Source organism: Periophthalmus magnuspinnatus, chromosome 13 (genome assembly GCF_009829125.3).
Source record: "Periophthalmus magnuspinnatus isolate fPerMag1 chromosome 13, fPerMag1.2.pri, whole genome shotgun sequence".
In the NCBI taxonomy this organism is placed as follows: domain Eukaryota; kingdom Metazoa; phylum Chordata; class Actinopteri; order Gobiiformes; family Gobiidae; genus Periophthalmus; species Periophthalmus magnuspinnatus.
The window spans coordinates 28,086,018-28,102,055 of NC_047138.1; the positions used below are offsets into that span (position 1 = coordinate 28,086,018).

Genomic DNA, 16,038 nt, shown 5'->3' on the forward strand with positions numbered 1-16,038 from the left:
AGAGAGTGAGAGACAGGGAGGGAGAAGGAGGGGGAAAAAGAGGGAAATGAGTGAGAGGGGATGGAGGGGGGAGTGAAAATAGACAGATAAAGAGGGAGTGAGGGAGAGAGGGGAGAGAGAGACAAGGAGGAAGGAGAGAAACAGGGAGTTAGGGAGGAGGGGAAGAGGGGAAGAAAGAAAGGGAGTGAAGGAGGACGGAGAGAGTGAGAGACAGGGAGGGAGAAGGAGGGGGGAAAAGAGAGAAATGAGTGACTGGGGAGGGAAGGGGAGGGAGGGAGAAAGGGAGAGAGGGGAGAGAGAGACAAGGAGGAAGGAGAGAGACAGGGAGTTAGGGAGGAGGGGAAGAGAGAGAGGGAGAAGGAAAGGGAGACAGAGAGAGACAGGGAGTATGGAGGGAGGAGGGGAAGAGAGAAAGGGAGTGAAGGAGGACGGAGAGAGTGAGAGACAGGGGAAGAGGGTGGGAGGGGGGGCAAAGAGAGACAAGGACGGAGGGAGGAGATAGAGAGAGGGAGACACGGGGAGGGGGAAAAGAGGGAAACGAGTGACAGAGGAGGGAAGGAGGGAGAAGAGGAGGGATTGGAGAGAGAGAGAGAGGGAGGAGGGAGAGAGACCGGGAGTTAGGGAGGAGTGGAAGAGAGAGAAGAAGAAGGGAAGGGAGAGAGAGAGAGAGAAAGGGAGTGATTGGGAAGGGAAAGAGAAAGAGAAGGGGGGAAGGGAAAGAGAAGGTTATAGAGGAGGAAGAGAATGAGAGAAAGGGTGGTAGATGGAGATAGAGAAAGAGTGAGAGGAGTATGAGAAGGGCAAGAGAGAGGGGAAAGAATAAGAGAAAGGGAAGTAAATGCAGAGAAAGAAGGAGTGAGAGAAGTAAAAGAAGGGGACGGGAGATGGGGGGAGAATGAGAGAAAGGGGTAGATGGAGAAAAAGAAAGAGTGAAAGGGGTATGAGAAGGGGAACAGAGAGCGAATAAGACAAAGGGTAAGTAAATGGAGAGAAAGAGTGAGAGGTATGAGAAGGGGAAGGGAGGGGGTAGTGAAGGAGAGAAAGGAGTTCAGAGGGAGAGAGGAGGAAATGATGGAGGGAGATAGAGAAAGAGAGAGAGCTGCTTGGACTCTCCCTTGTAATATGCAAACACAATGCAAACATCCTGATGGACAGAACATTCCTCATTTCCATATTAAAAAGCTGCAACTGAAAAAACACATGTGCTTCTCAAACTGGGGTCACCGTACAACGAGGCCTTCAAATCTATTTTAGTCCTGACTCATTTTGGGAGGGTCCACCACCAGCTTAGCCTAAAACGTCCCACTGTATGGCATTAAACATGTCTATCACCATGGAGACAAGCAGGGGCTCTCTCCTGAAACGCATGGGATTCTTACATTAGTTTATCAGTCTTCGGTCAAATGAATGTGAACGTTCCTTATTTTAAACGAGCAAATATGAACAGAAACCTAAATTGCAAATCGAATCGCCATGGTAACACAGAAAAATGACAGCTGCTTATTTTTTCGTTTATGTTCTCAGGTGTTGGACTTGTTGCAAATATGGAAAACCACTGCTTTGCTCTGCTCCAGTCAGATAAATATATTGAAATTGATTCGTGTCCCTTCCCCCCATAGATAAACACACACACACGCACAACCACACACACACGCACACGCACACACACACACACACACACACACACACACAGCTATAGGAGATGTTTAACAGCCCGAGGTGATGACGCCCCATATGCATGTAATCGTATCTGTGACTGTCCTGTTCACTGCTAACCAGCTCTGATTGGACAACGACAAGTCCACCTGATGCCCTTCTCTTCATCTCTCTCTTTTTCTCCGTCTCTCTTTCTATCTTTCCACTCTCCTTATCTATCTATATCGCCTCTCTTTCTCACAACTTCCTCTCTTCTTGTCGTTTCTTTATCTCTCTCCTCCCCCTAGATCACATTTTCTGACACCTCTCTCTGCTCCCCTCTCTTTCTCTCTTTCCTTTTTTCTCCCCTTCTCTCTCTTAGCACCATCTCATTCCTCCCTCTTCCTCTCTCCTGCTCTCTCTCTCTGCCCTCTCACTCCTCTCCTATCTCACCCGCCCCTCTTTCCATCCCTCTTTTTCTCCATCTCTTTCTCTCTCTCCTCCCTCTCCTTGCTTCTCTCCATTCTCCATTTCTCTCGCTCTATCTCTCTTCTCTTTCTCTCTCTGCTCCCCTCTCTTTCTCACTTTCCTTTTTTCTCCCCTTCTCTCTCCTTCAGCTCCATTTCATTCCTCCCTCTTCCTCTCCTCTCTCCTGCTCTCTCTCTCCGACCTCCCCACTCTTCTTCTCTCTCCCCTCCCTCTCTCCATCCCTCTTTTCTCCATCTCTCATCCTCTCTTTCCTCCCTCTCCTTGCTTATCTCCATTCTCCATTTCTCTCACTCTATCTCTCTTCTCTTTCGCTCTCCACTCCCCTTTCTCTCTCTCTCCCTACTCCATCTCATTCCTCCTCTTTCTCTCACCATCTCGCTTTGTCTCTCTTTCTTCTTCCTCTCCTCTCTAACGCTCTCTCCATCCCCTCACTCTTCTCTCTCTCCTCCTTCTCCTTTTTCTTTGTTCTCCATCTCTCTCTCTATTTCTTTCTCTCTACTTTTTTCTTCTTTTCTTTATCTCTTTTTACCCGCTCTATCTCCTTTTCTCTCTCACCTCTTTTTGTTACTTCCCCTCTTTCCTTTTTTCTCCCCTTCTCTCTCTCTCACCTCCCTGTCTCTCTCTCTCTCTCTACTCCATCTCATTCCTCCTATTTCTCTCACCATCTTGCTTTGTCTCCTCCCTTTTCCTCTCCTCTCTCTCCATCCCCTCACTCTTCTTCTTTCTCTCTGTTCTCCATCTCTCTCTCTCTTTCTCTCCTCTCTTTCTCTCTACTTCCCTTCTTCTTTTCTTTATCTCTTTCTACCCTCTCTATCTTCTTTTCTCTCTCCTCTTTTTATTACTTCCCCTCTTTCCCTCTTCCCTTCTCTCTCTCTTCTAACGTTTATGTTGACGCTACAGGCTAATCCTCAATGTCCAGTTGCATATGTTTTCTGCAGACTTGTTTTGTTCCATTTTTACAATAAATTTTTATTAAAAAGCAAAAATGAAGATAAATCTGCATTATTTTTTTTTTTTTGCATATTTGCTCATAATTTTACCCAATTATTCATCGTGAATGCTGTAACCTTAAACCAGGGTTACACAGAGAGGAAGCGGGGTGAACGGCTGGAGCTTTTGTAATGACATCTGGGCTGCTGTCTGACCCGTCAATCACGTCGCCGGTGGCAACGCATCATCTGTCTACTGTGAGTGCTGACAGCGCTAATGCTAACCAAGACGTCGGCCATCTTGGGAAGGTACAGGAAACAAGAAGTCTTACCTGCGGCTGATGACAAAAGCGCTGATGAGGATGAGTAGAAGGACCACGCTGCCAACGACCGACACTAGAAGTACGGTAGAGTTAGCGCCGTCTCCGATAATGGGGGCGGGGACTGTGGAATATAAGGAGAAAGTCAATTTGGAATCCAGATACCAGATACATTACCATACAGTTATGTGTCATATTTAGGTCGTTATATTTGTGGATTTCAGCTTTCTGTCATAGGGTAACATTTTGCGGACTGTTGGCCATTCAAAAGATCAAGTATTTTGTTTTGAATTGTTAATCGCTATGGTAACGGTCCTAACTCTTCATCATTCTGAAACCCATGGATACCCGGATTAATACTAATTTAGTTTGGCCTAAATTTCAGACAAAGTTTCATTGTTTATACTGTATTTTCCAGAGTATAAGTCGCAGCAGCCAAAAAATGCATAATAATGAAGAAAAAAAACAGACAGAAAAAAGCAGTTCACATATAAATCGCATCTGAGAATAAGTCGCACCACCAGCCAAATGAAAAAAAACTGCGATTTATAATCCGGAAAAATGACACATCAAATTTTGTCATAGACTGTATATATATATGCAAATAGCTAACTTGCTAGCTGCCGCAAGAGTGAGCATGGGCGCTCCACTTCTGTCTTAAAGTGAAGTCCTGGTATTGCCCTGGTATTGTCCTGGTTCAGCCCTGGTTTAGTCCTGGCTTAGTCCTGGTTCAGTCCTGGTATTTTCCTGGTTTAGTCCTGGTTTAGTCCTGGTTTAGTTCTGCATTAGTCCTGGTTTAGTCCTGGTTTAGTCCTGGTTTAGTCCTGGCTTAGTCCTGGTTCAGTCCTGGTTCAGTCCTGGTTTAGTCCTGGCTTAGTCCTGGTATAGTTCTGCATTAGTCCTGGTTTTGTCCTGGTTTAGTCCTGGTTTAGTCCTAGTTCAGTCCTGGTATTTTCCTGGTTTAGTCCTGGCTTAGTCCTGGTTTAGTTCTGCATTAGTCCTGGTTTTGTCCTGGTTTAGTCCTGGTTTAGTCCTAGTTTAGTCCTAGTTCAGTCCTGGTATTTTCCTGGTTTAGTCCTGGTATTGTCCTGGTTCAGCCCTGGCTTAGTCCTGGTTTAGTCCTGGTTTAGTCCTGGTTTAGTCTTGTTATTGTTCTGGTTTAGTCTTGGTTTAGTCCTGGCTTAGTCCTGGTTTAGTCCTGGCTTAGTCCTGGCTTAGTCCTGGTTTAGTCCTGGTTTAGTCCTGGCTTAGTCCTGGTTCAGTCCTGGTATTGTCCTGGTTTAGTCCTGGCTTAGTCCTGGCTTAGTCCTGGTTTAGTCCTGGCTTAGTCCTGGTTTAGTCCTGGTTCAGTCCCGGTTTAGTCCTGGTTCAGTCCCAGTTTCGTCCTCTTTTAGTGTTGATAACATTTCCTATAACCATATCCACTTCCATGCCGTCTGTTCACACATTTTACACAGTGTTTTCCTGCTTCTGTGCCTCCATTTTACCAGTGCAGCCCATAAACCTCCTGTTCTTGGCTCATTCACAGACAATGACAGACCAATAGACGTTGTGTTTGTACCATGTTATAATTATGCAGCTCCTCTGGCTTCACAAAGAGGACACCTGCGCTTACCAACATTATAATCCCTATTCAGATCAGATGCAGTTTACTCAGAACACGTTTAAAAATACAAAAGGTCTACGCTGGTTTGGAGGACGCTGAATGACACTAGAGTTCACCTAGCAACAGCAGTTATGAAAATGTGTCGCCGCCATCTTGGTACTGTAAGATAAAGCTAATGTTAAAGCTCCACTATGCAACATTCTGACCAATAAACAGACTAAAATGAAAGATGATGTTGCTGATGATGATGTTTTTGCTGAAAGAAATACCTTGGAAAAAACACGCATTACACAATGGGAGTAATTTAAAACGAGGGTAGAAGTATCGCCAAATTAAAGTCATTTCAAGTGATTTACGAACGAAGTTGACATATTATGCTAATCTATATTTAAGTTAGCTTTATAGCATTAGTGGAAAGATAAGATAAGATAGCATTTTATTAATCCCTATGGAAATACTCGTGCCAGAGAAGCTGTTTAAAGACATTTGAAATAACATTAGATGGTAATCTTTCCCATCTTTTACACATTAGTATTATCTTGGAAGTGCATTGGCTTAAGAAGGACTAGCTAGCGAAGAGTCAAGTAACGTAACAAAAGAAAAATGCTAAGAAAGTGGAGCTCCATATTTGTTTATAATAGTAGACAGTCCAAACATGGCGCGCCTGTAAATGTTGGTGCGAACATCTCATCTATGGTTAAGGTTCATTCTGTCTTCAGTTTTTATCTTAGCGATTGTTTTTGTCAGGCAGGAGTTTGTTTTTTGTTTTTTGCAAGAGACAAAACTACATCATGGACTGGAATCATACATGTTGAAAGCTGGATCAGAGAAGACATCGATACACAAACGAGGTCCAAGGAGCATGAACCGTGACGAGGGAGCATACACCTTATCACGCACGGGATCCAGTCCTGGAGAAAGCGTCAGGCAATAGGTGGCGTAATCTTCCAAAACCCAAGTAAATCAGCGTACAAGACACAGCACTACACCATCACGTGACACTTCTGAGGACGGCAACAGGATGTAAACATATAAACAGAGGTAAACAAATGCACCTGTCTGACAAAAGAGTCGCTAATTCTAAGCCTACTCTAGTTTTCTGTGCTCTTGTTCTGTAGCTGGGTGTGTTGTGGGTAACCGAACAAAAGCAGGACTTACCAGAGTTAGTCATGAACTCAAAGGGAGCGCTGAATTCTCCGTACCCGGCGGCGGTCCGAGCTCTCACGTGAAACACATACGACGTGAGCGGAGTTAGCCCTTTAATGTCCGTATGACGAGCCGACGTTTTGATGATCCTGTAGCTGCGTTCATTCTGGTCCTGGCAACGTAAAAGGGAAGATATAGTCATGTATTTTTAAATAAATTAGAGAAACATTTGGACATTTCTATATATTCGTTCATTTTTTTGTGATTTTGTAATATTGATGTATTTATTATACTTGCACTTTACTACACTAAATCTCAGTCTCTTTCTACGTCTTGAAAACAGCAAGAGACAGATTGATTTTGAAGAAAAACTGTCCAACAACGCTCCATAGCCCACAGCCCTTTTCCTCAATAAAAAAGCCCTATTAAAGTTTCACTGCGGGACATTACCTTTTCATAGTACTTGACCTCGTACTCCAGAATGACCCCGTTGGCTCGTTCCGGTGCCTGCCAGGACAAAGAGATGGTGTGTCTGGTGATGTCCTTCGCTTGGATTGACGTCACAGGAGATGGGGCTAAAGAAACGGAGAAACGAGAAGGATTAACGATTTTTAAAAAGTGCGTTTTTCTCAGTATCACTTGGTTTGGTGGGTTAGTACCTGTGAGTAAGATTTATTATCAACACCAAAACATTGATTTAACTAAATATTTTGATTCGTTTAATCTAATTGCGCGAAAGGAGCTCAGTTGGTAGATCATTTGTCCACTGCTCTGAAGGTTGGCGGTTCGAATCCCGCTCTCGACATAAACATCATTGGTTGAGTGCTCAGATTCACTGATCCACAGGTTGCCGGTCCGATTCCAGATCCCACAAATGAACAGTCCTTGGGCAAAAATGGTTCCTTGATGTAAACCGCTTTGAGGGCCTTGGAAGTGGAAAAGCGTTTTATAAAAATGCAACTGTTTCCCATTTAATTATAACTATTGTGGAATTTAGACAAGTTTTGGCCCTTGTTTACATTATGGTTGCTAGGTAACAGTTATCGAATTACCTCTATGTATGTCATATCTCCTGCCCGTGTCCAACCAGGAAGTAAAAACTATAAACTTCACCACGATTCAAAAACTAGAGAAAACTGGGCAAGGTTTTTAGTTTTAAAAATGAAATATTATGATGTTAAGTACATTTTAGTGAAGTGTGTAGTCTAACGTGTCAGCAGCACTTTAAGCAGAACCTTTACAAGAAGAGTCATATTTTTAAACAGTGGAGTCGCAGAGTCTGCTCGCTCCTGCTGTGAAAGTGCAGAGCTGCGCCAGGCCATGAGGCAATCACTAATATCTCTATGTGAGTTTGGCATTGGGTCAGATTTAAAAGAAAAACTTCCATTTGAGTCTATGGGAAATAGTACAATGTGTTCACACCGTGGTACCATCTCAGTGCAGTTTTGGCTGTTTAAACTAAAATTATACATAATATCAAATACAGCTATGAGGTAGGGCTGTCAAAAGTATCAAAAATCAGATCAGAAAACTCGTATTGAAGTGAGATATTTATTTGAGTAAGTATCGATACTAAAAAAGTTACATTCTCAGGGCAAAAAAGAACCTTCCCTGAAAAGCTTTTGAATGATCTTGAGCTGTATCAGAACAAGTATAAGACACATAGACTAGGACACGCCCATCGACCACAATGGAACCTACTTAGACGACTGAGGTATTACAGTGGCTCCTCGTTTATCATGGGGGTTACGTTCTAAAAATAACCCACAATAGGCGAAATCCGCAGAGTAGTCAGCTTTATTTTTTACAATTCTATATGTTTTTTGCTGTAAAACCCCTCACCACACACTTTATACACTTTCCTCACACAGGCGTTAACATTTTCTCACATTTCTCTCTTGTTTAAACTCTCTCAAAGTTCAAACCTTCGTAGGCGTCTTTGTCGGTGCGGAACGTTTCATCGACATTGTGGGTTTTGTCGGGGAGAAAACAAATTGCAAACACACAGCACTTCAGAGTCACACTGCGATCCAACATTTATGTAAATTGGGTTGAACACTTTTTGTACTGTACAGGAGACACGGCACGGAGGAGACTGATGGACAACGGTCTACAGTCCCTTAGCCAATCAGGACGCAGAACACAATGCACGTTTATACGCTGTAAAAAAGGATGCAAAATTGCCGCGAAAGGTGAACCATGTTATAGTGAGGGACGACTGTACACAGATATAAGGCTGCAAGTTTGAAATTTCCGTGTCGTGACAACACTCGAGACAATGGACTAAGTTAACCTCGTGCAAGAAGACAGATTCTCGGAATATTTCAAAATTCCCAACTCAACAGAATCCATCTTGGCGTGCCGTATCAATAATATTACAAGTTACAGCTCACATTTGCACATTTCCAGCATCTACATCTCTCCCCCTCTGGACTTTCTCTTTGTCTGGGAGTGATCACTGTATGACCCAATTCCAGCTCCGTCACGGTCCCTGGAGATAGAGTGTGTTTGATTTGCGGCGCGGTGACACTCGGGCGGGTGGAGACAAGTGTGAGAGTCATTATCGGGGCTTTAACCTTCACATGTTAGAGGCGTCCAGCGCAGATAGCAGAACGCCGCGTGTGAAATATAGCGTCATTATCGGCGGTGGCAGAAAAGAGTCCAGATAACATCGTTCACTGGGGTTTAATGAAAGCCAATTGATTTGCGCTGCACAAAACACAGAAGGTAAAAAGGTAAAGAGCTCATTTGAGACAGTTAGGGGTAATGTTGTACGTATCCAAGGGCGACCGGGAAAATTAGGTTATCGTACGGGTGTGATATTAACTGACGTAGCAGACAATGTAACATAAAAAAGAGGAATGCTAATGGAAGAATTGTATTCATTTCTGATGTGGTTGGGTCGCTTGATAGTATTCGGGGTTATCCTTGTCGTAGGTTTTTGTCTAGTTTTCGTGAAGAGTTAAGAACTAGTTTACATCTGGTTAAGTCCTGGTTTTGTGATTTTTCCTTTGTAAAATCCTGGTTTAAAAGTGACTCCTCCTAGAGTTAAATCTTGGACTTATTTTGATCATGTTTCAGATGAAAGTTGGATTAGTTCTCGTTCTAAGTTTTTTTAAGGGTATTGTAGGTTTTTGCCTTGTTTTGTAAGATACTTTTAGCCTATTATTTTGATCTATTTTGTTGTTTTTGTGTTTATTGCACTAAAGAATTTACAAAAACGTGTGTCCTTACTATGAATCAGGCTTGCATCTCCACAAACTTGACTCTTACCAGGCTCTGGGAGGGCCTCTTCCTGCTTGTTTCCATGGAAATGTTGTTCCTTTGGCCGTAATCTTCCACAGTTTGGGGTAAAACTGATCTATCTCTATGGGGAATGTTCCGAAGTATGGTTTCGGTTTCTGGTTTCAAGTACGGTTCTACCTTTAAGAAAAAGAATCATTTCGAATGCGTTTGTTCTTAAGTTTTTGATTATTTTTTGTCAATTTCTTTGGATATATGACAAGATTTAAGCTGTAAAAGGTTGAATTTCAAACTTTTATGACTCATTACAGATGCAAACTAAGTACTAAAGTGTTTCATTCTGCAGTTTATTCACGACAGCTCATGATTTTTAACAATATTGTAGATTTAGAATAGTTTCTGTGGTTTAAATCTGCTCTCAAGTTGTTGCGTGGTATAAATTAGTTTCAATATTATCGTTTATCGTCTATATTTACCTCAGAAATATATCAAAATGTGTTCACGTAGCTATTTATACCCAATTTGGTTACAGTTTACAACAATACATCTCACGTTAGCCGGACTAAATAAGGAGACGTGTTCTTTAGATTGTAATCGAGCACTCACAAATTCCTCCGCGGCGTCGTTTCGTTCTGACCCTAAAATCTAGTCTTCAAAGTCCGAAGTCGGGATCATTTTTAACCTTTGGTCTGGTGCGATTCTGTAACCCGACCATCTGCCTTTTAAAAAATTACAGTTGGGATGATTAATGAGGGGTCCGGGGTCTAGCGATTATGATTGGATTAGCCACGACATCATATACATCCTCTTCTCTTCGGCTCCAGGGAGATTAGCCTCGATGCTAACGCTAACAAACGCTACACTGCAAAAAGTAGACCAGTGGCTTCGATCCTAAACATTTTACTTGATTGATTCAACTTTTTTTCACATACGTACGATTTTGTTTCTTATTTGAAGTTGTTGTTTTTCTTATCTTAAAGGAGCTGTGTCTAATTTGTTCTGTTTTTACTGTTTTTGATTCATGCACATTTGAGCAATCTTATTTTCAAGACGCCATATTACCGATCAACTCGTGTTTTCATTGCCACAAGGACACTCCCACTGTGACGTACTTACTTTGTTCTCCAGTTTAATTTTCCTAGTCGTCGTGATACATGTAGGATTCGGCAGCGTAGACTAGACATTTTAGTACAAATGAAAAAAAAAATCTGTGGCTTGCTAACGCTAACTATCCGTTGGAGGTGACAGCTAACGCGCACGTTCTGATTCAGGACGATAAAATAAAACTTTATAATCAGATGCAGACGTACACAGTGGACTTTTAAAATAGTGGCGGGCTTAAACATGCTTAGAAAAGTTAATGCATTTTATTTTATTTTCATAAATATGTAAAACAAAGATATTCTCTATTCTCTGTTGAGTTTTTATCCAATTATATTTCAGCTAGCTTTTGTTGTCAGGCAAAATTAATTTAATCTCAGCTGCGCCACATTTTCAGTTATTTCCTGTCGTATTGTAAAAAATGCAAATGATCTGTTTACTTTATTTTCAAAGAACAGTTTATTGTGTTATTGTCTGGTTGGTGTCTTATATGAAACGGCGAAATTACAGTTTATTGGACAGAGTTGTTTAAGCTCACATAGCGTCATTTTGGCAACGTTTTGTTTGGCATCTTTAAATCTCATTTTAATTTTTTGACAGTGTCTGTGAACTTAGTTTCCTACTCTGAATTGTGAACGTAATGTGTGCTTTTCAGTTTTAAATGCTCCTGAAATGACGTGTTGCTTGACGAGCCTGTACTGAGGTGATGTTGTAATGTGTAAGTGGGATGTCGCTGAGGCCCAAGGGTGAAACGCACGGCCCATCACTGATTTAAAAAAAAATCCGCCACAGTGACTTTAAGTGTAACAAACGCAAAAAAGTGTTGCTCCACTGCCGAATAACTTTACGCAAATCAAGCTAAAACCTTCTTAATTCACGTAATTTCAATTTAAGCTTTTTGCAGTGTAGCTTTCAGAAGAGGGGGATCGAGTTCAAACGCACCCAGGAATCCCAGCTCTCGTCGGGGGTAGAGTTACCGCGAGGTGAGGGGTGGGTGGTTTGGATGGAGGTGGAGACGGATGGGGTTGCACACATCTTTTCATAAATAGATTAAACTGGAGGTTGTGTCATCCTGCTGGCTTAAAGTGTTGCTTCTCTGTTAAACAATTAGATAGGAACCTTTTGTTTCGATCAATCTTAGCTGGAGGGTAGAGCCAATCGCAGAGCCATGGCAACCCGGGAGAGAGAGTCCGTCCTGGGTCAAGTCTCTAGGGGCACGGGGCCCATCCATCACTCCCCCAAAGATGACAGATATGGCTGTTTAATCGTGTTGGTCGTCTCCGGTTGCGTTTTATTTTTCCCTGGGCCCAAGTGAGGACAAAGATGACGGATTTCCAGACGAGACTCAAACGATTTCGAGAAATGTTTCAGTTTTAATCCTGGTGTAGTCCTGAATGCAATTGTGTTTTATCCTTCACTTATACGTGACATTTAAAGCCCCATAGTGTAACTTCTCTGCCCAAAAATCAATTAAACTAAAAGCATGTTTTTTTTTGTTTTCATTCTTTTTAATTTCGGGTGTTTTTATTGCACTGAAAATAATTGTGTTCTTACTCTGAGCAGGCTTGCGTCTCCACAAACCTTATTCTTACTTGGTTTGGAGGCCTTTTCCCGCTTGTTTCCATGGAAATACTGTTTCACTGTCTATAAGCCTTCACAGAATGACACAAAACGTATCTATCTCCCATGGAGAATGTTCCAAAGTATGGTTTTAACTTTCTATTTCCATGCAATCATGTCACAAAGTTACACAGTGCTGCTTAAAATCTCCATTTGACCAGGCTGAAGGCATTTGTCCTGGTTTAGTCTTGGTTAAATGACATAGTTGGCAAGGTTCTTGGTTCGCCCTTTAGATCTGGTTTAGACCTAGTTTGGACCTGGTTTAGACCTGGTTTGAACCTGGTTTTGACCTGGTTCCGACCTGGTTCAGACCTGGTTTAGTCCTGATTTAGACCTGGTTTGGACCTGATTTAGACCTTGTTCAGACCTGGTTCAGACCTTGTTCAGACCTAGTTTAGACCTGGTTCAGTCCTGGTTCAGACCTGGTTCAGTCCTGGTTTAGACTTAGTTTAGACCTAGTTCAGTCCTGGTTTAGTCCTGATTTAGACCTGATTCAGACCTGGTTCAGACCTGGTTTAGACCTGGTTTAGACCTGGTTCAGTCCTGATTTAGACCTGATTCAAATGTGGTTTGGACCTGGTTCAGTCTTGGTTCAGTCCTGGTTCAGAATTAGTTTAGACCTGGTTCAGTCCTGGTTTAGTCCTGATTTAGACCTGATTCAGACCTGGTTTAGACCTGGTTTAGACCTGGTTCAGTCCTGGTTTAGTCCTGATTCAGACCTGGTTTAGACCTGGTTTAGACCTGGTTTAGACCTGGAATAGACCTGGTTCAGACCTGGTTCAGTCCTGCTTCAGTCCTGGTTTAATCCTGACTTAGACCTGATTCAGACCTGGTTTAGACCTGGTTTAACCCCAGCTCACATTTTGCTCCTGATTTGCTCCGCTGTTGACTCCATGTTTAGCCCTAGAACCGTTCCTTTTTCCCTTCCATTTTCCGGGTTTAGTCCAGCTCATGACTAATAACGTTTCTTTCTCTCCGGGGGAAGAACACGGCCAAAGAAAGTCATTTTGTAACGCTTATAGCCAGAAAGATGATACCAGCCTGACCTATCATTTTTTATGCAGGACTAAGCCTAAAATCCCAATTACAATGGAGTTACCTGGGGCTGCGACTCACAACCACGGCCCAGACTGAGCGGCACCTCCTCAGACAGGCCCCCGTTTCTTACTCAACTTTGGATGAGAAATAAAAAAAGTACTAATATATTTTCATGTATTTTTGTTTGCGTATCTGAGGGGGCAGGGACTCCAAGCCTTCCTTTCTCTTTCTCTCTCTCGTTCTTTTCTACTGCCATCTCTCATTCTCTTTCATTCAACTCTTCTTCTTTTTTAATCCAACTTCACTCTACCTCTACTTTCTCTCTCTCTCTCTGCCACCCTTCCTCTCCCTCTCTTCTCCTCTTCCTCTATCTTTTTATCTTATCTTTCCAACTACTCCCTTTTTTAAGCGTCTGCCATTTTTTTCTCTTCTTCTATCCCTCTCCCATTTATCTCTTCTCTTTCTCTCTCCATTACCCCATTCTCATGATCTCATTCTCTCTTTTTCCCTCATTCTATCTCTCTATCCCTTTTCTAACTAACTAACTTTCTCTCTCTCTCTTGCTCTTCTACTCCATCCTTTCTCATTTTGTCTTTCTTTCTCTCATCACTTTTCTAACTAACTCCACCTCTCTGTCTATCCAGCTTTCTCTCTTCTCTCTCCATCCCTCTTCTATTCTACTCCCCCCTCTCTCACTCTCTTTTTCTCTATCACTTTTCTAACAACCAACCTCCCTCTCCACTTTTCTCCCATTCCTCTCTCTCTTCCCATCATCTCTTATTCTTTCTTTCTTTCTCTATCACTTTTCTAACTATGCCCCTTTCTCTGCTCTCTCTCTCGCGCTCCTCTACCCCATCCTCTCTCATTCTCTTTCTTTCTCTCTCTCTATCACTTTTCTAACCAACCCCCCTTTCTCCCTCTTCACCATTCTCTCTGCCCCCTTCTCTCTCCATCTCTCTCCTTTACCACTTCCTCTCTCTCTCCATTTCTCTCTCCTTCACCACCCTCTCTCTCTCTCCATCTCTTTCTCCTTTACCACCCCTTCTCTCTCTCTCATCTACCCCATCATCTCTCATTCTTTCTTTCTCTCTCTATCACTTTTCTAACTAACCCTACCTCTTTCCCTCCATTTTTCTTTCCTCACTCTCTCACTCCTCTACCCATCCTCTTAATCTCTCTTTCTTTCTCTCCATCGCACTTAACTAAACCCCCTTCTCTCCCTCTCCACCTTTCTCCCCTCCCTCTCTCTCACTCCTCTACCCCATCCTCTCATTCTCTTTCATTCTCTCCATCACCATCACTTAACTAAACCCCCTTCTCTCCGTCTCTTCACCCTTCTCTTCTCCCTCTCACTTTTCTACCTCATCCTCTCATTCTCCCTTTCTTTTTCTCTACCTCCATCACTTAACTAAACCCCCTTCTCTCCCTCTCCACCTTTCCTCCCTCCCTCTCACTCCTCTACCCATCATTTTCATTCTTTCTTTATCTCCACCACTTAACTAAACCCTCTTCTCACCCTCTCCTCCTTTTGTCCTCCCTCTTTCTCTTTCCCACTCCTCTACCCTATTCTCTCACTCTCTCTTTCTTTCTCTCCATCACACTTAACTAAACCCCCTTCTCTCCCTCTCCACCTTTCTCTCCTCCCTCTCCCTCTCACTCCTCTATCCATCCTTTCATTCTTCTTTCTCTCTATCTCCATGACTTAACTAAACCCCTTTCTCTCCCTCTCTTCACCCTTCTCTTCTCCCTCTCTCACTCTTCTACCTCATCCTCTCATTCTCTCTTTCTTTTTCTCTACCTCATCACTTAACTAAACCCTCTTCTCTCCCTCTCCTCCTTTTGTTGTCCTCCCTCTTTCTCTTTCCCACTCCTCTACCCCATCCTCTTATTCTCTCTTTCATTCTCTCCATCGCCATCACTTAACTAAACCCCCTTCTCTCCGTCTCCACCCGTCTCTCCTCCCTCTCTCCTCTTCATTCTCTCCATTTCTCTTTCCCTCTGTCTCTCCATCCCTTTTCTATTTCTCAACTAAACCCCGTTCTCTCCCTCTCTTCATCCTTCTCTCTCCTCACTCTCTCACTCTTCTACCCCATCCTCTCATTTTCTCTTTCTTTCTCTCTACCTCCATCACTTAACTAAACCCCCTTCTCTCTCTCCACCTTTCTCTCCTCCCTCTCTCTCACTCCTCTATCCATCCTTTCATTCTTCTTTCTCTCTATCTCCATGACTTAACTAAACCCCCTTCTCTCCTTCTCTTCACCCTTCTCTTCTCCCTCTCTCACTCTTCTACCCCATCCTCTCATTCTCTCTTTCATTCTCTCCATCGCCATCACTTAACTAAACCCCCTTCTCTCCGTCTCCACCCGTCTCTCCTCCCTCTCTCCTCTTCATCCTCTCCATTTCTCTCTCCCTCTGTCTCTCCATCCCTTTTTTTTTTAGCTGCATAGGTTTTGTTTGTAAAATACATTTTTTTTCCTGGTCCTGTTGCAGCTGTAGCTCTGCCTCGACTGTGCGCTCGATTACAAGTTGGATGTAAAATGGGAGACGAGGGCCTGGGAGCACATGTGGTTGCCAGATTGAGGCCCGGTTGCCAGATTGGAGCGACTTGATCTCGCAGCCGCCAAAACGCCGTCCAGGAGGAAGCTGTTCTGAGGTGAATTTGGAGAAAATGGCTCCCCGATAGCAGATCTGTCTTCCCTTTGCGTGGATACACAACTGACAGACGTCCACATGCTGAAAATCTGCTGCAGAAATGGAAAGTTTGACACATCGTCTTAAAATCTGGTCACGCGCAATTCAAGAGTTTGGTGTCACAACATAAACGTTTTACATCTGGAGGGACTGCGGTGTCTACAAAGTCGTTTTACAAGTTTAACTCCTAGATGTGAATCATTTAAGGCCCTGTACACAG

At 43.0% G+C, this 16,038-nt stretch overlaps 1 protein-coding gene across 3 annotated transcripts in view; it reads right to left on the bottom strand.

Moving 5' to 3' along the window:
- Window positions 1–16,038, bottom strand: part of epha4l (eph receptor A4, like) — a 130,716-nt gene that overhangs the window by 39,332 nt on the left and 75,346 nt on the right. For all 3 annotated transcript variants that reach the window (XM_055225778.1, XM_055225779.1, XM_033976868.2), the window contains exons 6-8: window positions 6,576–6,700; window positions 6,138–6,297; window positions 3,386–3,497 (exon numbers count right to left, since the gene is read on the bottom strand). In XM_055225778.1, coding sequence (XP_055081753.1) covers window positions 3,386–3,497; window positions 6,138–6,297; window positions 6,576–6,700 — 397 coding nt within the window. The remainder of the gene's footprint in view (window positions 1–3,385; window positions 3,498–6,137; window positions 6,298–6,575; window positions 6,701–16,038) is intronic.